This window comes from Cariama cristata, unplaced genomic scaffold, assembly GCF_000690535.1.
Source record: "Cariama cristata isolate BGI_N322 unplaced genomic scaffold, ASM69053v1 scaffold7568, whole genome shotgun sequence".
NCBI lineage: Eukaryota > Metazoa > Chordata > Aves > Cariamiformes > Cariamidae > Cariama > Cariama cristata.
Genome location: NW_009630568.1, coordinates 5,515 through 28,044, shown reverse-complemented (window position 1 = coordinate 28,044; position 22,530 = coordinate 5,515). Strand labels below are relative to the sequence as shown.

General features: G+C 45.8%; 1 protein-coding gene across 1 annotated transcript in view; it reads right to left on the bottom strand.

Moving 5' to 3' along the window:
• Positions 1 to 13,810, bottom strand: part of KLHL6 (kelch-like family member 6) — a 22,130-nt gene extending 8,320 nt beyond the window's left edge. The window contains exons 1-3 of the mRNA XM_009705585.1: positions 13,456 to 13,810; positions 8,179 to 8,344; positions 2,206 to 2,655 (exon numbers count right to left, since the gene is read on the bottom strand). Of these exons, the coding sequence (XP_009703887.1) occupies positions 2,206 to 2,655; positions 8,179 to 8,344; positions 13,456 to 13,715 (876 nt within the window). The 5' untranslated portion in view covers positions 13,716 to 13,810. The remainder of the gene's footprint in view (positions 1 to 2,205; positions 2,656 to 8,178; positions 8,345 to 13,455) is intronic.
• Between the last annotated feature and the right edge of the window lie 8,720 nt (positions 13,811 to 22,530).

Here is a 22,530-nt window from a genome sequence, read left to right as displayed (position 1 = left end):
TCAGCAGGATTTCTCCAACACTGGATTTAGTTGCTTTTGCCTGCCTGCTAGGATCCTTTCAGATCCTCTCAGGAATTCCCAGGGTGGCACCAAGAGCTATGAAGGTGAGCACTAGGTACATGTGAGGCAGCTGAAAAGGACAGGTTTTGTTTGGACTAACAGACTGAGGGCAAGGTAGGAGGGCCCCAAGGTTTGTGTATGCCCTCGGGAGCTTGGGGAGAGCAAGACTGCAGTTAGCGCTGGCAGAAAATAAGTGCTCTCATTATTTGTCCCAAAGAGATATGTTAAAGTGTCAAAGCAATAACAATTCTCAACTGTAGGGTTTTTTCTTTGTTTCTTTGTTTATAAGCCTTAATTTTAAGCCAAAATTAGAAGATTTACTTAAAGGCAGCACCAGGCTCTGAAACGTGGTTAGCTCTAATTTACTGCCTGTTGGCTCAGTTTATTGACCAGGTCTTTGTTTCAGGGACACTGGAAAAAGTCACTTCCAGGGTAAGATGTTCACCAGGAGCAAAAAATGCACGGGGTGCTTGGAAACTTGTATTCTGCTTGGAGGAAATGCTTGCAAGCAAGTGGAAATGAGTTCATTAGTGTCCCTAGGTATGTCGGCTCTATGCTGAAGGATAGAAGGAATAAGGAATAACCTTCTTTATCCTCCCCCACCTCCCAGTTTTTCATACTGGCAGAAATGGAGTGTAAAAGGCATGGGGAGCACATAGAGTTGTTCCTCTGCTTACGCTGTATCACAGGCCATTTGCCAATTTGCAGACCTTTAAAGTCTGCGGGGAGAGGTCTGTACTCCTTTGCAGTAATTGTAGCTGTTACCTTCTGCATGCTGCAGAGAAGCAGTCCGTGGACCCACAGGTTAAATGTTGTGGCAGTAGGCAGCTTGCTTACAGTTTTACTTCTCTTTCTACTTTTAACATGTTTCTATAAATTGGCATAATTTATCTATTTTAAAAATATTATTTACACAAACATAAATCTTGTAATTTCCCTATGTTCAGCAAATCACTAGGCAATTTTTTTTAAAAAACATCTGTCCCAGAACTTGCCAGCTTTCAGAATTCTGCTTTTAACCTGTCTGTCACCATTGCCAGGTGTCAGCCCCAGGGAGGATAGCTGGCAGGGCTGCCTCTGACGGCTGCCCCTTTGAAGATGAGCGTAATGAGCATTCAACCCTGAGCAACACTCCCTTCATCTATCCCATGTGGACCTGACAGCACTGCCGAGTGGGGCAAGGCTTCCTCGACGAATTCCCACCAGACTGACCGGCACTGCCCTGGGTCATTGTGTACTGTCTTATGCAGTCACAGGCACAAAGAGCCCTCGGTCTCTCCCCCACTGCCCATGACACATCCACTGTTAGCGATGGATCCACAACATGACCCTGAGGCCTCCTGACTTCCTCTGACTCTGACTGAGGAGGCACACACGTTTCCTCACACGATCAGGTACCTTTGCTCCTGTTGTGAAATCTGACCTCTAGTTGCTCTCCCCTCTACCCCGTATTTTGGGCCAGGAGATGTGACTGATACCTAACTTTCCAAAGATGATGGGCAATTGAAGAACTGGAGATCCACCACAGCCTACCTTGAGCAGGTAGGACAGGACTCGACTGGATGTCAGAATGAACCTGTCTTTTTGGGTGCAGGGACCTCTGCAAATGAGGAAGACAGGCAGACTTCTCCTCTGGGAAGAGACTGTCTTCTTCACGGGAGGTTCTCTCTCTCTGAAACATTTCCCTCCCATAAGTAACAGATGGAGATGTTACATATTCAGATTTGGAAGAGTCATTACAGATTGTGGCACAGTTTAGTAGGAAAATTATTCTTCCTTTCTTCGGCTTGAAATAATAGCTAAGAGGGTGAGGTGTCAGGAGTAACACCATTTGCCTTTTTACTGGGGAAGTCAATGGGGGTCTTTGTTCAGCTACGCAAGTGTGTGTATGAAGGGTAGAGCTCGGATGTCCATAACCAGGAAGCTCTGCACTTTGTTTTAAAACAATCTACCAAAAGCTTCTAAACTCTCTAAACCAGCAGGATAACTGATGAGGCCCACCTTGACTTCTCAGTAGCACTAGTTCGTGAAACTTCAGTGTGAGTACCTTTTTCTGCTTCATGGTACTGCTCCTTCCGATGGGATTTTTGAGCAGAAGCATGAGACATTTAGAAAGAGCAGCAAATACCTTCCTTTTCTACTCACCTCATTGCCTGACAGATGGTACATTCTTGCTTCCTGGAGCAAAGGAAAGACATCTGGACACTGTCTAATGAGCTGATCAGCTTCAACAGTCTCTACGAAATACCAGGGGTCCAAGAGGGGAAGCCGGACATTCTCCAGCACGTACGGCAGGAGAGGAAACCTTTCCGACTCCTTGTAACGAACCCAGTTCATTACAGTTTCGAACACCTGTGCCTCTTCCGTGACGTAGAGGTCGTCACTCTTCAGCGTGCTGCAGAGGATGTCAGCCGGCAGCTCCAGGAACTCCTCGTAGTTCAGGACCTGGGTGAAGTTCTGGATAATGTAGTTCTGCACTTGTTGTTTCAGGCTGTGCAGGGAGTGGGCATCAGCCAGCCTCAGGATGCCAACGCAGTTCTCCGGTTGGAGGGCTTCGGTGAGAAAACTGGCACAGGCATCTACCATGCGAAGGAACTGTGGACAGAAAAAGCATGTATAAGCACAGAGCAGTTACTTGTATGACTGTGTCACAGGAGAGCTATGAAGCTTTGGGGCTGGGTCTCAACCAGCCATGCACAGTACAGCAGAGAGCTGGGGGAGACAAGAAATCAGTCATATGAGGACAGGTATCTCCCAGAATCTGCAGCCTGAAGTGAAAATTTCTTCCACTGTTTTTTCTCCCCCTGCATCCATATTTCTCCTTTTCCCTCTTGCAGGACACAGAAGACCTGTGACAGTCATGAATTTTATTTGTTTCACAAAAGTAAAGGGTTTTCTACCATTCCCCTTCCCTCCATGAGATCTCGGAGCACTAGCAACTATGGAGTTACAAAGCACAGATAAGGTCCCCAGGCTTCAGATGTGCTTACCCTGCTTCATCTTGCATGTCAGCTCAGGTGAACTAGAAGGGAGTCTGATTTTGGAGTGCAGGTGGCCCCACTGTCTGCATTTATGTTCCCACCATCCAAACTCTGAACGTGTCTGAGGCCTTGCAAGGGTGGTGGAAAATGAGTGCTGAGATCTGGGATGTTTGGGCCAAAGTGTGGCCCCGCCCCAGACTGTATGGGCATGCTGTCCTGTATTGGGGTACGTGGCAGGAAGAGATTGACCATCAGCAAATCTTTGAGTTGCCTGACAGCCAGGGTTGTCTGACAAGTGTCTGCTGTGGGGGAGGCCTTTGGAGGTTTTAGTGATCTTTGTTTTCCTCCTCATCACTATTGGTTGAAAAAAACATAGATGTGCATTTTACACACAGAGTCTGCCTAATCAAAGACCTTTCCGTGTTTGTGTTCAATAGGGCATCACAACTGCTCTCATTAATTTCCTTTGCACAATAGCCACCCCTGAGGGTCCCAAATGTGCAGATCCTGGACCACGATGTCTGCGGGGCATTTGCCACGAACTACGATGTTAGCTGGGTTGCTGGTGATTATTCAGGAACTGGGAACCAGTTTTGGGTAGAACTGATAAGTTACAGTGCTTCATCCTGGGCTTTCCATTGCCTCTGTGATTTCAGGTATGGATAGGGCATCAGTATTTCCTGTTGGTTTTGCTACTGAGTGGAGCAAACAGCGACATACACAAAGACGGGTCAGAACTGATGCTGTGCGTTTCTGTTCATGCTTTTTGGGTCTTTTTTCCATCCAGTGTTAGCAAGTAAACCATTTTAATTCATTCTGTCCCACTGGGGAAAGTTGCACAACAGTAATTTAGGGGCAAAGAGGAAACGAAACATTTTTAAATACTGTAGTATGTAGATTTGTTTCAGTAATTAGGGTAGAATCTTCCAGACCCGGTGGTGCTGTGTTGACACATTTAGACTGTTTACCAGAGCTGAGTGATCGCAGACACTGTGTACAGACTACCTGGTTCCTGTTTTACATTTAGATGTGGTCAAGAGTTTAGAGAAATGCAACTGACTGATGAACAAGGGTATGCAACGTCTCAGAATATGCTGCTGCCGTTGTGATATAAGAATGTCAGTGGCACGCTGTGGCACCGTAGCAGAGCTCGGCGGCCCCTCAGTGCCTGCCATGCTCGTCTTGCCTATTCTCTGGGCTAGCACAAGGCTAACACTTTGAACTCACCACTGCATTTCCCCAAGGATCTGAAAGGACTTTGCCAACACTAGGTAGTCCTCACACCTGAGGCAGGTTAAGCATTAGCCCTTTAAAAGTTGGCAGTAATGAGACGCAAAAAACCAAATCTGGGATTTGCCAGGGTCACTCATCAGGTCAATTACAAGTCTGGAAATAGAACGCAAAAGGATGTTTTCACCAGCCTATGGCTCAACCACTATCAAGTGCTCTATTTATTTATACATGGCTTGTTAAGAGCGATACTCACGAGATGACACAAGAGGGTTTTCTCCCAGGCGGTGCACACTGGTCTAACGGCCAGGCAGGCACCACTAACCACGCTGGGTAGCTGTGTTTGTGGCCAGACGAATGCGGAACTGTGAGGTGTGGGCGTGAGAAACGGTCCCTACTGAGGGCTTAACCAGAGAGGCTGGACTGCTCGGGAGCGTATCAAGGCAGGACTTTCCCTGGCTGCTGCTCCTCGCCTCCGTGGTGGGCTCTCTCCCCACCACTCCTTTCATTTAGAGACAAAATTCCCCCCAAAACTCCCCCAAACTTGCTGGGCATGCTTCAGTCAGTCCCATGAGAGCAGGTGACTCAGGAGAGCACCCAGGAGGAAGACACCCCTGAGCCTCTGCTTCTTCTGCTCTGATTATTCTTGCAGAGCTCTACATTCTCTTCTTTTCACTCTGCAAGTACCCCTCCTAATACCACCCCAGGCATTTTAAAAGCCGTGTTCCCTGGGAACAGTTTCTTCAGTAACTGGGTCCTCCTCCTAATACTCCTTTGAATCCAGGTTCTTACTTGCTAGAGACATCCTGTATGCTTACTTGGCCTTCTCTCTGAATAATAAAATTTATTCTCCCCGTTTAAGTCCTTGCTTGTCCCAGCTTTGATTCAACTGTCTAGTGTAAGTAGTGCCAGCAGCCCTGCCTCCTGCTATAACCCCCAGAAAGGGAAGGGAAGGGTGGTTCAAAGGGCTGTTATTCATAATCCCTCTCTGTATGCAGCACACTTCGGGGTCAGATCCTGCACCCCGCAGCTGCGCTGCCCTCGGCCGCCCGCCCTGCCCGGGGCTGCAGGGACAGCACGTCCCGGCGCAGCAGCAACACCTGCGTCCCAAGGGCAGGGAGCCAGCCGGGCCATGAAGGGGCACAGCATCATGGTCAGGGTGGCCCACCGGGGAGCTGACAGCTTTCTCAGCCTACAAACGGATCTCCGACCTGGAGCTGCCTAGAAGCATCTCGTTAGCAAACCATGCCTCCTTTTTTTTTGGCGGGGGTGGCTGCGGTTAACCCAGCTCTGCCCTGCGACTGCCACTCTGGCTGTTCTCTGCTAAGTGGCTACAGGATGGTTTGCAGATAATTGGAAGGTATTTTCCTTATAGTGTCTTGTTCATGAAAAGTGGATTAACAAAGGGGTGAGAGGTGCTTTGGGAGTCAGTAAGGCCATCAGGCTGGTGGCACCTCAGCCATGGCCTGGGGACGGAGCAGCCCTGCTCTGCTTAGAGCAGTCAGAGAGAGGCAGCTGGGGGGCATCCTCCGCTGGTCCCACTGCAGCTGGCATTTCCATGGCAGTGGTCATCACAGCCCTTCGCAACAATACTGTTTCTTTTACATCTGCTCAGGAGCTTGCTTCCCTCCCACCATCTCTTTGCTTCCACCAAATCAGCTGACGTGGCCCCTCACCCAAGCCATGCTGAGGGAGTGGGGTAATACAGAGGTTCCTGGGAGGCAGGAGGGGTGTAGACAGGTCTGAAGGTTGGTGTTGAATTACCACGGGGGAATTGGAGCTCTCCGCCACAGCCCTGAGAAGCAGCTGAGATCCCGGCCCTACCAAGAGGTGAATAGATGAGCTGCCCTGCAGGCAGTGTGGGTGGCAGAGGGTGCTGGGCTGGACCCAGGCTGGGCACCAGCCTTGCAAGCATGGTGGCTGGGCAGGAACCAGCCCAGACAGAGGAGGTGACTATTGAACCCATGTTGCAACTGTGCTTTAGGTGGAAAAAATTTGTCTGGGTCACTTTAGCGTGAGGCTTATCTGTTCAGCAGCTCCCTGTTCCAAACCCTTCACCTGCTTCCCCCAGGAGGAAATCTCTGTGCCCAAAGCACGCTGTGGCAGGGACTGCTGCACTCTCTGAATAGCCTTCCGCCTCTCCCTGCTGTCAGCTTTGGCTGCATTTGCTCAAAACTTATTGGCAGGGACTAAGGGAAGGCATAATTATGTAAAACTTTTTCAAAAATAGTTTCTAGAGAAAACTAGAAGGTGGAGTATCTATATTGGAGTATCTATATTGGAATATCTAGAACGGTGCAAGTTATTTCTTTTTTGGTTCTTTGTCAAGTCTGAGCGATTGAAAAGAGGCACTTCCAAAAATTGTTGCTAGTCAGATAAAAAAGTTCTATTTGGAATTTGGTTTTCTCACATCATTAATTGGAAATGAAAGCATTTCCCAAACAAAAATGTTACAATAAATTGCAGAATTAATCTTTTCAGCTGTTGATATATTGAAATGAAACATTTGACTCTTTCAACTGTTTGTTCTTAGGCATAAATAGCAGAGACAAGCTGGCAGAATGCTAGTAGTTACTAAATCTTTTTTACCTAAAACATATTTTCAGCCAAAAAACTCACCCATGTATAATGTGAGGCTTTAAGGTCATATAAATCTTGATAGTATCCAAGACTGTTGCAGTAAGACTTGGGATCACTGCTTATAGTTGAACATTCCTGGTTTTCTAGGTTTTTGTAGGCACCCTCATGATCATTACTTTAACAGTGTTTGATAGTTTTCTTAAAGCCCCAGCCTTGGGAATCAAATTTAATCTTAATTTTAATGAAAAATAGGGAAGAGAAAGGAAAAAACATAAGTTTATACTTTTGATGGATTCAGGAAGAAAAAAAACTGAGGAATGATCCTAAGGAAAAAAGGTTCAGAAGAAAACAAAACCACAGAACAGTGTCCTGAAAATGAATCAAAAGTAACCTTTGAGTGCTACCAGTTTGCAGCATTGATCTGCTGAAAATGCCGGTAAATTACTGCACTCTGGCCCCAGGTGACATTAAAGCTACACCACCTTTTCTGAGTTACCTTGGAGCGCACTTTGTGATAACTTTCCCTTCTCTCCCCACAGCAAGTACCAGCTCCCGTTACCCCAAAGGCCACAGGTTCATTTCAGCGGAAAACCTCCCGTGTAAGATTCAAGAATCTGAAGTTCATAATAAACGACGATGATTATGGAGTCAGGTGTTTCTTACCTTAATGAAAAGACTGGACACACATACACTCATTGGCACTTGGCAGGTTATGCTGGTTGCAATTTGTTAGCAATTTGCAGCTTGGTACCAGGGGCTGCAATTTGGTAGTCCTCACAGGTGATTTACAGAACACGTGAATACCTCATGGACCAAAGGCTGAGTAACACTGCCCAAGTCTGACTTCCCACAGGTTCCAGGTCACGACTAAAGCCCTTTACATCAAGAGCCCTACAAAGAGGATGCTAACTTTGGCTGGTGAGCCTCCATCTCAAGGCAACGGAGAGGGAGAGACAAAGTTATCTTCCTGCTCTGGCCGGCCATGCCAGCCACTGCCCACTAACTCTTTTGGGCTGGAGGGTGACCGGCCTTCACAAGCTGACCTGAGCCTTGGAGACCACTGTCCCAGCAACACAGCCCAGCTGCCTGGCAGGCGGCACGTGGGAGCAGCTCCTGGAGGCAGAGCCCGGCTGTTTGCCTCTTTGCACGGCACCCAGCACAGCAGCATTCCAGTACACGGCTGTGACTGCCATTTTTTACCACAAGGTAAGTGAATATGAAGCAAAATGCTTCCAGAACCCATGAAATCAGAGAACTTTGGTGTGTAGGTAAGACATGGTGTTGCCAGAGCAACAAGCCTGGATCAGTGCTTTTGTGTTATCTGTACCTGAAAGAGGCTGGCAGCTTCCAAGACTTTCTGTACATTTTGCTTTGTGATGAGCATCTTGCTGGTATAGGTGTAGTCCAAAAGTATATTCATAGTTTCTGCATCAACTCCTTTAAGTATGATCTTCTCTTCATATTTCTCTCTTAAATCATTGCAGAACATGGCCCTGAAAAGAAAGATGTTTATCTTTTACTGCATCCCAGCCAGGATGAGGCATTCTGAAAATATTTGGTTATATAGATTTCAACACAGAATACTCTGATTGCTTCACATTTTATGCAATTAGTCCTGTAGTAAAGTAACAAGGAAAATCCTCTTGTTGCTTTCATACCTCTTTACTCATGAGTTTGATAAGGCATACACCATGATGGATACCCCAGAGCTGGACTCTACAGTAGACCCAGAGCTCCACGGCAGCAAAAGGCAGCTGGGACCTTCCCCCAGTAGTGCTCTGTGTCTGGACTGATGCTGCAGAGCAGTCGTGATGTCTCATCTGCTGGCCTCTTACAGACTCGTACTCTTTCTGTTTCTAGTACAGGCCCAGCTCATTAAACCCAAACCTCCAAGCCGCTGGCATTCTCCATACTTCGTTAACGCTTAGCACATGTACTTTATAACCCTTGGCAAGGTCAGTACCCCTGTGCTTCCGAGCTGCAGAATGCTGCTTAGACTGAACTGGGAGGGCCAGACCAGACCCACATGTCTGAGAGCCTCACCTCTACGCTTCCCAACATGTCTTTGATCCCATTAATACCAGAATTGGGCCAGGAGAGAATGGCTTATGGATTTTCTCCTAATTAAGAGGCTGACTTTTCCTCTGCTATATTTTGCGAGCTTCTGGTAGGATTGTAGAGTTGGTACCTCTTGTCTAGAGAAGTACTTGAATAATCATGAATTTGAACTACCGTTAGCCAGAAAGCACAGTGATTTCATGCATATTCATACCACCTCTTCTTTGGTGGATAATACTGCATTTGAAAAGCGACCAACATGCACACCTTTGGCACTAGTCAGGTATTTCATGTTGGGTATAAATCAGAAATTTCTCTAAGAGCTATTTAAATCCACTTTGCATTGTGATAGTTGCAAGGCAAACGCACACATCTTCATCTGCATTTTCAATTCATAGTTCTAAGTATTTCTTCCAATGCTTTTGCTTTTATTTAGAAGTTTGATCAGTCCCGTCTTGTTCACTGCGTTCAGAGAGTGAGATTTCACATCATTTGGAATCTGGCTCAACAGATTAGAAATATGTGAGTCTACTTGTAACTGCGTTGATGAAAAACACGTGCAGATCTAAAGTGTAATTAGAAGCGCTTTTTACCCTGCATACCAAGCCCTTCGTTATTAGTCATGTCAATGTTGACAGGACAGTGCTACATGGGAAGTGGCTAGAGGTCCAAAGTCTTAGGCCATCCTTGTCTTGTAAAAGCGGTGCCAGAATAAAGCTGTCTGATTGACACATCTTACTGGAACCAAGATGTAAACAGTTTTTATTGCAAAGCAGTTAGGCATGGTGAATGGCAAATGGTGAATGGCAAATGGATGGAAGATACCAGCTGCTCGTCGCTCTAAGAGCTACCTGTTCCTTGCCTCAGCAGAGATTTTATAGCAAGAGAGAGCTGGTATTTGTTATCTCAACGTATAAAACTGCCTTTTGGATAAAGAGACCTAACTTTTGAGTAGGAAACTTGGGCAGAGAAGTTACTTGTCAGAAAAGATGTTTGGCCAAAATTCTCATTTTCCCTTCACTTGTCTCAGCTTGTTAGAAGTTTTTGATTCACTGCTCTGCTCCACGGTCCAGTTTCTGCTGCTGCTGAAATCAGAGTATTTGAAAGGCATTAAGGCAAAATGCTCCTTAACTTCAGTGAGCACAAGACTGGGATTCTCTTTAGCTTCTCTCCCTTTTGGCAGTGTCAACTGTTGTACATCTGGGGCGTGCGGGCAGGTGGCCATTTGAAAACAGCAGTCCTCAGCACCCACTTATCCCTGGGAATGGGGTTTCAACGTGGAGAGGGAGTTTTGTACAAAACAGCCGTTTCAATTGCACGGGATTGAGAGGTGCCGAATGCTTCATCTGAACGAGAAATAGGCCGTTGTAGGACGCAGGTGTTGTCTGCTCTTGTTCCTTTTATCTCTTAAACTGGTGACTCCAGTCTTGTATTTAACCATCCTTGTCGCGGAGGCGAGAGCTCTCGCTTCCGTCCCGCAAAGCCGGAGTGTTTGATGGAGGTCAGTCAGAGACACCCAGCGTTACACCATTGCAAGGCTCCTCAGAAACCAGCCTCGGGACTCTGGTGGTGGCTTTGCACAGGGATCTTGTCGAACTGCTTTCACCTATCTGTCACCTAATCTGTGAAATTTCTTTAGAGCTGCCATCCATTCCCGATCTCGTAGGGTATGGATTCATGCAACATGGCTGCAACCTGCAGAAATCACACATCTAAGGCAGCATGCTCTCCCATCAGTCCTCCTCCCTAGAAGGTGGCAGAGGTGAACAGGGCAGTGCTACCCAGGAGAGCTGACTCCTGCAGCGGCCTTCCTTCTGCTCACGGGGAGTGGGCCTTGTTCCCACCCTGCGTGCCGACCGGAGGGAACACCCTGACACCACCCAGGACTGATCAGGCTGAGCTTTTCTTCTCGGGATTAAAATGGTGCTTCTGAACCTTTCTGTACATACTCGGAGAACTGTGTGATTATTTTCTCTGGGGCTCTAAATCCTTCAGATGTAGCTACTAATTTTGTTGTCTGTTTCCCTGGTTCCTATTCCTGTGTAATTCTAAACTAAGCCTTTGAACCAACATTTACTTTAAGAAATGCACATCTGAAGTGAGGCCCCAGGGCCAAATTTAGGTACCTAAAAATGGGTAAACTTAGAAAAAAACAGAGAGAAATCTCAAGGAAATAAATGAGGGCTTTCAGTTTGTTAAGCACTTTTTCAGGACCCACTCACACTGGAATGCTTGTGCTTGGAATTATAAACCTGACTTCAAACAACCGTGCTGGAGTTTGAGGATGCTGTGGAAAATATTGCTTCAACCTCTCCCAGCCCCATTCTCCCACTACCTTGGGCAGTGCAGGAGTAAAGAACTACTGCTCCACCTTGGTCAGCTTGTATTTCTCTTCTCTGCTTTGTTACCTTCATCCGGGTAAATGGAGAGTTAATGTTTTTATGTCCATAGATGCAGGACGTGTCAGAAGTACTAGTCTATCTACTCTTAAGCAGTGCTGAAGGAAGGACTAGAAGTTGTTAACTTTGTTTAACTGTGTGTAAGTCAGCTGCTACGGATTGCTTGCATTATGGCAGCCAACGTTGAGGAAGGGGGTTGTGTAACACGCTGCTGCAGGGGAGTGAAGGCCATGACTCACAGGGTCCCTTTGCTTTGCTCCTTCGCACGGGTATTAGAGGCCCTGTGATACATGGAAAGTACTCACAGGAACAGTGTGATTTAAGAATTTCTTCTTTCTTTGGGCCCATGCAGCTTCTAGTGAATGATGGTAAGATGAAACAAGCCACCTTGTGCGCAGCAGAACCAGGGAAGCTCGGTTCCCTGCAGACTTGTGTCCTCTTTTCCCTCTTCACTGTGGCCTCAGCTTCCCCTTCCTGAGCCCTCCATTCTCTCTCGTTATTCCTCTCACATACATTTTGCCGTCCCTCTGAGGACACGCAGCTCTGTGCTGGCTGCCTGTGTCCAGCCGAGCAAGGGCAGTGTGTGCTTTGGCTGGTTCTGGGCACTGCGTGTGTCGGCTGGCCAGGACACAGTCCTGGTTACCCAGCTGAGCACCATCGGGTCCCAGTCCCGGCATCTCTCCTCTGCCTAGCTACCAATTCCCATCAAACCTGTAGGAACTTCAGTTCTGAGATTTCCACCCTCTGCCAAACGTGACTGAAACTAACCCAAAGAGTCATGACAAGAGGCAATGACAGGCGGGCAGACAGGGTGATATAATAAATCTCAACTCCTCGGGAAGCCGGGCCAAACACAAGCACCCGGGGGGGCAGCCCCATAGTATGTGTGCAATTGCCTTGGGATGAGATGACCTCCAGCCAGGTACCCCCCTTCCTTCAGAGGGACAGGCTGTAGCTCAGGGCTCAGTGCAAAGCTGGCCAACAGCAGTTATCAGAAAACTGTCTTGCCTGGTTTTAACTGTTGAAGTCCCTTCTGATTGCAGCACCTTTCCTCATAGCAGAAGAGGAATTGTTTTTTTGTCAAAGTATCATTATAGTAATTCTGATTTTAATCTGCCCTCCCTCCTGCACACAGTGCTGGTAAGAAATATTTGGGCATCTCTGCTTTTAGTTGCACATGTTCACATATGCGATATATATAGTCTATCTGTAGAAATAATGCCTGTCTCTGTATATTCACAGACACAATCTCTATTATGAGATGATAAAAGCAAAACTCTTCTTCCAGGCACTACCAGCAAAGCTTACCAGACTCCATTAAAATTAACTTTCTGCTCATGTCACAAGTGGTCACAGGTTCTTTTTTCTCATGTTTCCTCTGTAGCTATTCAGTCATCTGACCACTTTAGCAGTAAAAAAAGAAAGAAAAAAATCCCAGCCATGCAAATGTGATTGTCTAAATGATAATGGAAAGTCTGTGTTAAAACTGATACCGAGTTCCCCTCTATGTGTCTAAAATTTGTTCTTTCTGGCCACTAGTCTCAGATAGACTATCTATTGTAGTACTAAAAGAATGGAAAATTCAAGATGACCAGAAGGAGGGGATGAAATGGCAAAACTGTTTTCAAGGAGATATTTCCCATTGCAATTGCTTTTCAGTAGTGCCAGGAAAGATGGAAAATTCCTTCTCTTTCCTCCTCAACAATTTTATGCAATATATATTTTTACCACAGAATGGTAATGGGAAAAATTATCAAGTTCCACGAACGCACTCTTATCTCAATAAAAATACCGAGTGATCTGAATGAATATTCCTCTTTGCCTGCATCCCACAGGGACAATACAAGGGGCTACAGATACTTGGTTAAAACACCATTTTCTCATCCACTTGTCTGCCAACCGTTCTCTGTTTCTTTGCATGCCTCCAGCAGATTTGCCAAGTGCTGGTATCAGAACTCTGGCAAATCCACAATTTGGCACCTGCCTTATTTAAGTCCACCACTTAAAAAAAAAAGAGCTGAAAGGTGTCAGGAATTACAGACTCATTGCAAATTTGCAGAGTTTAGCACCCGGTTTACACTCCTTGGAGAGGTACGTTTCAAGCCTAAGAAGCAAAGTTTCTTGGGTTTGTCTCTTACATGCCTTACCTGAAATAATTGCTTGCTGCAGCAAGGACCACTCGGTGACAGGAGAATTCCCTGCTGTCCACGCACAGGATGACATCTGTAAGGGAATTTTCAAGCCGAAGGTTCTCCAGGCCGTTCTGGAGCACCAGAGAGAGACCCGTATCATCAAACTTGACCTTTTCACCACTCGAGACTTCCACCAGGTCCCCCATTTTCGTCGAATGCTCATTGTCCAAAGAGATCTCGGGCTCCTCAGAGCTCTTCTCCAGCGTGTCCCCCATTTTCTGGCCAGCACCGTCTCATTCTGTTGGTGCTTCAATCTCAAAAGAGCTCCTAAGCTTCAGACGAGTCACACTGCAGAAGTTGGGCGGATTTCCTGTCCAGAGGTCTCTGCTTATCTATGGCTGTCACACACCCATAACAGGAAGCCTTGCACTTTCTCATCCTGTTAACACAAACAAAGGCCGGGGGGGGGTGTGTGTGTGTCATGAATTTCGGGTGGTATCAACGTGTTTAGAAAGGACTTAAGATGCCTCTGGATGTGAGAAGATTACAAGTGAAGGGGAAGGCCTGCTTCCCACCCTCAAGGCGGTCCCTCGCTGTTATCCGGATCTGCTGGTTGTCGTGATAGGTGCACTGCATGGCTATCAAGTTGCTCCTGGCAGACTGGGCTGCTAAGGGGAAGGGGGTATTATTTTAAATTTCTTTTTCCAGGTATGTGATTATCAATCACCAAGCTGGTTTTGGTTTTGGTTTTGTCTTTTAATAATATGCTCACATATACAGAAAGCCCTCCAAGTGGCTGTTTCTATCCCTCGTGACGTGTTAGCTGACAAACATTGGATGGCTTTTCTTTTAAGGTTAAATCGGCCTAACTCTCTCCAGGACACAGAGCAGCATCAAAGATCTCACAGCTGGTGGTCTTCAGGCCACACTGCCAGGCACAGTAATGTCCTGCATGCGTCCCTGCAGCCAGCACCATGCTACCAACTCTGGCTAGTAGTGGAAGGTGAAGGAGAGAGCCTAGGGAGCAGTGTACGCATGCTCATCCCCATCATCCCCGCTGCTGGAGGTAGCTTGAGTCACATCTACATCTGACCTGCAGTCCCCAAGATAAGCAGGGCTGGCGGTGGGACTGTGGGCTGAGCATCTGGCAGTGGGGATGCTGCAGGGGAGCGCTGGGACTGACCCTCCTGCGTGACGGGAGCACACAGAGCATGGGGCTGAAGGTTTCTCTGTCACCCAAGACTGAATTGGATCTACCTGGACCTTGCCTAGATGAGAAGCTGGCCCATGCTGACTGAGATAATAAGCCACACAGCCTATTGAAAGTAACAGGGTAAATCCCCTGGCTTGCTTAGGAAATTCTCGTGCTGTGGAGTTAGAAAATCACCCCCCTTCTCTCTCCCCTCGAGAGGAATGCAGGACTAACCTCTAACCTTGGTAGGCTGAGTGCTAATCGACCTTGCCTTTGTGATACTTACTTCTAGGAATCCTCGTTTGGCCAATCCTCATGTTTTTATTGTGTGTTTGGTTTCCTCTTTTGTCTCCAGCTTGTATAGCTGAACTCACAGTGTTAAGGGAAGCTTGGCTTAGAAGAGGGAGGTGAAAGCGGCATTCAGAGAGTGCCAGATTTAGAGGGTGCTTGTATAGGATAGGATGATCAAGAGGAAGGAAAGCAAAAAATTTCCCTCCTGCTTTCCCCTACCTCCTTGTAATGGGTTTTTCTTCATTTTGTGTAATCTGTGCAGCACTTTGGCTTTTTTCTTTCCCAGCTGATGTAAATGTGTTCCTGCTGCCTTTTGTGCTAACTTTTGGTAATGAATGCTTCCTTTTTTCAACTCAGTCCCATCTTTCCACCAAGTACTCCTCCAGGAATACAATCAGAAAGTGAAGGAGACCCCTCAAAAATATCAGGTGTGCTTTTAAAATCACAATATTTTAACCCTATCTTGCGTTAGGTTCTCTTTGTTTATCGTCATGACTTTTGACCTTAGGGAATTCATCTTATCAGGCTTTTCTCTGATGGTGAGAAGCTTTGTATTTTCTTTGTGTAAGTGAAAGCTGAGATTCAGCAGTGATCACTCAATTCCAGTTGCTGAAGCTTTAAAGAAAGCATTAATAGTTGTGAAAGTTGAAGTAAGATTGTATTGGCTGTGAGTGCTGGGAACGGAAAACCTGCAGTAACTAGGTCGGTTGATAGCTGTGGTATTGTCGGTGTGCTACCCATCAACTGCACTGTAGAAAGGACCTTAGTAGCTCAAGCTAGTGTTGACTAGTAGTAGCAGTGATCGCTATCTGCAGTCTGTCTCCTTCTGTGCCATTGCCAACTCATATGATGTATTTTTAACCCTTAAAATTATTTTTTTTCTGCCAAGCACCTTCCCTCCTTTCTTCTTCTGTTGGTCTGTTTTTACAGGGCTGCCTAATATTTACACAATCCCTTGCTCAGGGATTAATCTGCAAATGTAGTAGCTAGTTTCATTATTTGGACAAGCACCAGGGCAGCGCTGAGGTGAATGCTGTGTCTTTGCAAGTATAAGGGAACAAACCCAACATCAGGGAGCTGCTTGCCTGAGCTGCTCCGTCACCCAAGACTCCAGCAGCAACGCATTATTTAATCCTGGTGCAAATCCAGGTTGTTACTTTATGGTAGCAGCTTCCAAATACATTCTTCTTTTTGGCCTTTAGAAGCTTATTCTGGCTGCACTCCTACTGCGTTCATTAAAGAATTACCTGCTAGCTAAATGAACCACTTAATCTGGCAAGAGCTGAAGGCTTGTCTGTTCATGACATGTTTGTCTATTGTCTTTAGCTTACACATACCGAATTGACCTATGCTGATTCTGTACCAGCTTTAGACAACTGGCTGGAATTACTGCCTAAATAATGTATATCCACCCCTTTTGTCACATAGCAAGTTTACAGAGCTATGTAACATCACACATACTGCTGGTACGTATGTATCTCTCTTTTGTTTGGCAAGCTGAGTTCAGAGACTGCTTTGCATCCTGCCCTGACCTCCTTACCTCTGCGTCCTCTGTTACCCATTGATCATGCTCCCTGCTTAAATGTTGATCTGTAGCCAACACCCGTCTATTTTCAGCCGTCTCTTCCTGAAACCAGCATCTCATCACTGTGGCATTTCAGTACTGTAAAGCTTGACCATGCTAGGTGAATCTGCCCAGACTGGCCAGGGGTCCTGGTTCCCATCCTGGAGAGTGAAAGATTCAGGCAGTCCCTGGGAAAAGTCATGGACATGGGGCCATGATTAAGAGGAGGGCCAGAAGAAATCTTGCCTGGGACACCCACCAACAATAGATTGAGAGCAAGGAGCTGAGGGATTCTTAAAACAAAGGCAAAAACATAGAAACCTATTTCTGACAGTTCTTGTTCCTTCTTTTGCTTCCCACAGTCCTTGTACTTTAGCTAACAGAGCCCTTACGAACCTAGCGAGCCCGTGAGGGACCAGCAAACAAACATGGGAGCATGTGGCTGCAGTTGTACTCCCTCTTCTGAACCAGCACCACCCTCCATTTCAAAACCTACACCTTGAGCCTTCTCGTATCCCTCCCTCTGGGCAGCTGCAGTTGTTCAAAGTCAGCAACCAGCCACGATTTTGTGAGCTCGGCCTGTCTCATCCCCTCACTCTAGAAAAGCACCTCCTAGTTTGAGAGTATCACAATGTTACTCTGATAGTGCTGCATTTATCATCTTCCCCTCTTCTGCTCTCAGACTGGTTTTGCTTGTATTTTAAGTCACTGGGATGTTTCCAGAATAACTGCTGCTTCCATGTATTGTTTTCTTAAGGGTAGCGGGATAGCCAGGCATTGTGCTAACAACCCAGATGAGTGACTCCAAACTGGGTTTTGACCTTGTATAAAAGAGAGGTTCCAGCTGACCAAACTGTAAATGCCAGATTATTTGGGTTCAGTATTCGAAGTCTGGTCGTTATCCTAATCACATTACTCCCGTGTGTTATGGGCTATAGAGGTCAGTAAGCCTTGAGCCTGACGTGTAGATGGGCCAGTTGAGCTTGAGAAATCTTTGATCCCCTGCTCATATGCTTTTGAGGGAGTGGTGGAGGAAGACTACTATTTAAATAAGAGTTTATTCTATTTGAAGAAGCTGAATTGCAGCCTGGGGGTGCAGTATGGTCACTCCCAAAGCTGCGGGCAGAACAAGGTGAGACATCACTTAGGGCCGTATTTTAAGACCTTATAACCCAAGATGAGATGCACCTAAATGAAACTGGAAGGACTGAAGCCTAGGGATGGGGCTGAAGGTAAGACTCATAAAAGAAACGCAATAGGTGCAGGCCATGGTAGTTGATGAGCACTGTAATCAGCCTTCCCCATTCAGAATAGTCTTTTCCTTCTGTCTGCAAGAAGGATGTTCTTTCAACACCTTAGACTACTACAGGTTTTTCAGAAGAACAGGCAAGTGCTTCCCCTTTTCCCCCCTCAAGATAATCAGGTTTTGAAACAAAATAGCAGCAGTTATTTCCATTCCCTGTTATATGCAAACAGGGAAAGAAATGTGATTCTTAAAGTTAGTTTCTACTAGGAGAGAAGTGCCCCATTTTCTTTTAACTGAGTCCTAAATTGCGCCCTCAAAGATTTTGCCAGTGTTACTCACAAAGAGGTTTTGTCATCAGCATCAGACTCCCTCCTGCTTCAGTTTATGTAAGTAACAAGATGCTTGGGTCACTTGTCTAGTGCTGGCCGCTGTGCCACCCATTTGAATTTAAAAGCACCTTCTCTGTATTATTAGTTAATGGCTGTTTATGCGCAAATAATTCTTCCTCTAAGTAAATTATACCTTTGATCTCCATAAGTGGACACAAGGAACTAGGCCCATGCTAGAAGAAGTAGAGGCCTATTGTCCTCAGTGATATTTTGATCTTGTATTCTTCGTGCACCTCCATCTTCTGCTGCAGCCAAGCTCTGGCATCCAGCATGCCAAGGTAAGAAACGCAGCCTCGAGAAGAAGTAACAGCACTATAGTTCAGGCACTTGTTCCACACCTTGATAAAACATGACCACCAAAGTAGCTCTTGAAAGGAAGGAGAGATGTTCTGCTTGGCAAGAGCTGGGAAATGGTGGAAACTGCAATTTATAGTGAATTATGTGGAGGTCTGTGTTTTAGTGCTTGCTTGAAATTAATGAATGGTAGGGACATCAGTTGGACTGATTCAATTATTCAGTCTGTTCATAGAATATGCTAAGTGGCCCTGTGAAATGCTGACAGTGTGACCCCAAACCATGGGAAATAAACCTAATCTCAGATTTTATTCAAGTCTAAAGCAATGCTGACTTCTATTTTTCATTAAGGCTTGTCGATCTCAGCCAGTTCTGTGCATGCATACCTAACTGATGAGTTCACACTCTGAGTGACGCTCCAGAGTTGTGACCGAATTTTGGATTTGGTTTTTGGACTGCCTGAAGCTTAGAAATGCTGGCCCCAGAGTCCACGTGGTCCTCATGTCCCTTGTGATGGGCTTTTGCTAGTTTGCAACTCATATTTCCTTCTTCAGGTTGTAAAGACTCTCAACCTATTACTTGGGAAGACGGTAAGAGGAAAAGCCAAGGCGATGATCTGTGTGCTCTGTATCCACACCACTTGCTGACTAACCGCAGGCTCCTTTGTTTCCTTCTCTGCAGGACTAAGTCTATCAGACTAGAAACCCACATGGACCCAAAGCACAAGAAAATGTTCAAGTGAAGCCCAATCTAAGCAGGCTGAAGCCAAATGAGATTATTTTTGCCACAGATGGTAACAGAGGAAGGGAGCGAGATGCTTTACAAGAGGGAGTTGATATTTGTGTGGTGCACACAGCAGCTTGCAGAATCAGTCATTTCTTTTGACCACCACGAGACAGTTTCTGCTGCTAGCTGATGTGCGGTCATTTACTACCTTGTCTAATTATCCAAAAAATAAGGAGGCTGTTGGCAAATATTGCCACTCTTGGAACATGAGTTTTTCACTGGAAACCCAAAATTTACGTAATTAATTCTTGTGCCTCCTTTTTCTGACGACTGGCCTGGCAGCCAACTGCTGAAAGCTCAGCCTTGCTCGGTCTGGGGGCAAGAAGCAAACTGGAAAGAAGCAGAAATGTACATGTTTTCAACAAATAAATACATAGATTTTGGTCAAAATGCAATTTACTTAATACAGCTCCACACACGTGCTCTCCTGTACAAAGCCAGTACCTACGTTGTTTCCTCCACAACTATTTTGTTTAGCTCACAGCTAACCTTTAAACTTTCAGTTTGAAGGTGAGAAGAATGGCGAACGTCTGATGAACCTGAATGTTAGTGTAAAAAAATTGATTATAGGGCTCAGCTAGTTCCGTATCATTGTTACAGCAGCTTAAGTTTCAGCAAGTTTTAAAATACTATTAAAAAATGAGGCTTTTGCAATTTTTCAGCAGGGTGTCTTAACTGTCTTTTTTGCAAGAAATCTAAATTTGTCTGAAACTGGTCTTTAGGCAGCGTCGTTAGATTTCAAGACAATTCGGCAGTAGTTATATAGGAAGGGTCTTTAATCTTAACTCCGTATGGTGTGAGCCAGGGAGCTCGGGAACATGAATGAGCCCTGCTTCACAGCTTCCAGCTACTTGCAGTCTGTAGAGGAATTAAATTGACAGATTGTTAGCTAAGTAGCTGAGCAGGTGGGAAAATATTAATCTGAGCAGAGATTATGCTGTAGAAATGTACGTTTTGCTAATTATTACCAGTACTAAAAATCGTTACTGCATTTTACGTAACTGAATTATGAATGACCTAAAGTTAGGAACATTGTAGGTGGGTTGTTAATATCCTTATGCAAATAAAGATATTGCATGAAGTGCAACGATTTAAAATATAAAAAGAGGAAGTGCTGAAAAAGTTGTAGTATTTCCTGACAAGGAAGGGAAATTATCTGAGTATGCTTTAACTGCCTGCGTACCAAATTTGAAGGTTTTATGCTGTTAGGAGCCTGTGCCTTTGCTAGATTGTTTTTTAAGCTGATCAGAGTAATCTTAGCTTAACACAGCCATAAAGTTCTGTCTATGAATATAGCAGATTCCAAGCAGCTGTGGACAGAAAAGCACATTACAATTTTCTAGACCAAGGCCTCCTTCTCCCATGTGATGTAGCCCAGGCATTCCCATGCTCTGCAAGAATCCATGCCCCAGGCTCTGCTCTCCCCAGGCTGCTCCTCCTGCCGACTCCGGTGCCACGTGGGCTCCCACTGACCACCCTGCGGGTGGGTACCCAAATGCGGCCAAAAGCTCCTCGGCTGGACACCCCAAAACTCAGGTAGGCTTTAGCTTCACTGGCCAGGAGGCAGCCCAGAGGGCCTAGGGAGCTAGCACCGGTCATGCCAGGCTGCCGGTAAGCTCTGGTTTACCTAGGACAGGAGCATGCAGGGGAAGCTCAGAGAGCACCGGGCAAGATTGCTTGCACAGCTTGCCGGTTGGCTTGCAGTATTGACATACCCCGCGAGTCTAAAGTGTCACTGCTGCAGACCTCGGCGGCTGGCAGGAGCGACGAGCCCCAGGAGGTGCTCTGAAAGCTCCTCGGTAGCTGTCGGGTCTGGGGCTGTGCAATCAATCAGTGAAGCTCTCTTGAATGTAGGGCATTGGGACAGCTCTACCAGGCCAGGAGAGGAGCTCCACAACGCCACAACGCTTTGAATTTGGAAACCGTGACAGATACTTGTGCTGGCTGGTATCAGGGCTAGGAGGTGGAGCCCAGCTCGTTGGCTGTGTTCGGTGTTATCTGAGCGTGGCAGAGGGAGCCGAGGTGCATCTGACTACCTGTGAAATTTTGGAGGTGTGACGTTGGAGAAAGAGGGGACGAAAGTCATCTTAGACTTGAGAAAGCAGGTAACTTTTAAAAGTTTGTCACTTCTAATTTGAGAGTTTTAACTTTAGAAATGCTACTTTAATTTTTCTGCCAATCAATATTGATTTTAAAAAATTTAATGTTCCCATTAAAAAGAGAATGGAGAACTTTAATAGTCAGTGCAATTTCCATTTCCATGATACCTGCCCTGGGGAAAGACAGAAGAGCTTCAGAATTTCATACTCTTGTTAGTGTGTTTCTGTGTTAGAAAAAAGATGGGCATTATTAGGCTTATTTAATTTTAGGGGAAAAAAAAATAGCAAACATGTAAAGAAATGAGACGTATTCACCTTTTTATTGTTTCCTGCCTACAGTAATGACCTGTTCCTCATTTCAGTTCTCCTTCCCTTTTAAAATTACAAAATATTGTCTCCTATACATAAAAGTGTTAACAAAAAAGGCCCAGAAAGCCTATCATACCATATGTAATATTTTACATCTTCCATTTTTTCTTAAAGGTTCAGTACCATATTGATGTATGCCAGAAAGGTCTAGTAGCCGGTCGTGACATGACAAAACAATCTGTTTATTATTGGAAGCTCACCAACTAACCAATGTTAGCTTTATGATCATTTCTGTCTAATGATACTGCTTATGAATAGATGGGTAAGGAAGGATTAGGATCAAAGAGTAAACCACAGATTTCACAATGTTTTCTTTGCAAAACAACATGTTGATTTAGCTACTGCACTGGAATCTGCAAGCCTTTATTAAGTGTGTTTTTCCTGGGATTACTTTGGCTACCGTTTTCTTTCCTGTCTTCATATGACAAATCTTTGTCCAGGACCGGTGATTTGAAGTTGTTTTAGTCTGGTTGAGCATTTTAATAGAGCTGAGAACTTTCCTTAGAGAAGCACACAACTCTTTTCCATAGGAGTATTTCAGGTCTGGACACAGTTCCTCAGAGCAGGTGCTCAAAACCTTGTTTACCAAGGAGGGGGTGACTGGGGTGTTGATCTGGGCTGGGATTTTGGGTGCTGCTCCAGAGCAGCTGTATCGGCACAGCAGCTGTTTCCACATCCCTCTCCAACTGTCCATGCCCAAGGCAGCCACCACTTTTGGACAAGGCAGCAGCATTCAGGCTGGGGATGCCAGGCTGGTGAGTCCCACCAGTGATTTCTGGATAGTAGGGGGCTTTTGTCTGTGCTGCTCGGTTGGGTGCAGGAGGCCTGGGATTTGAGGACAGACTTGCCAATTGTCCTTC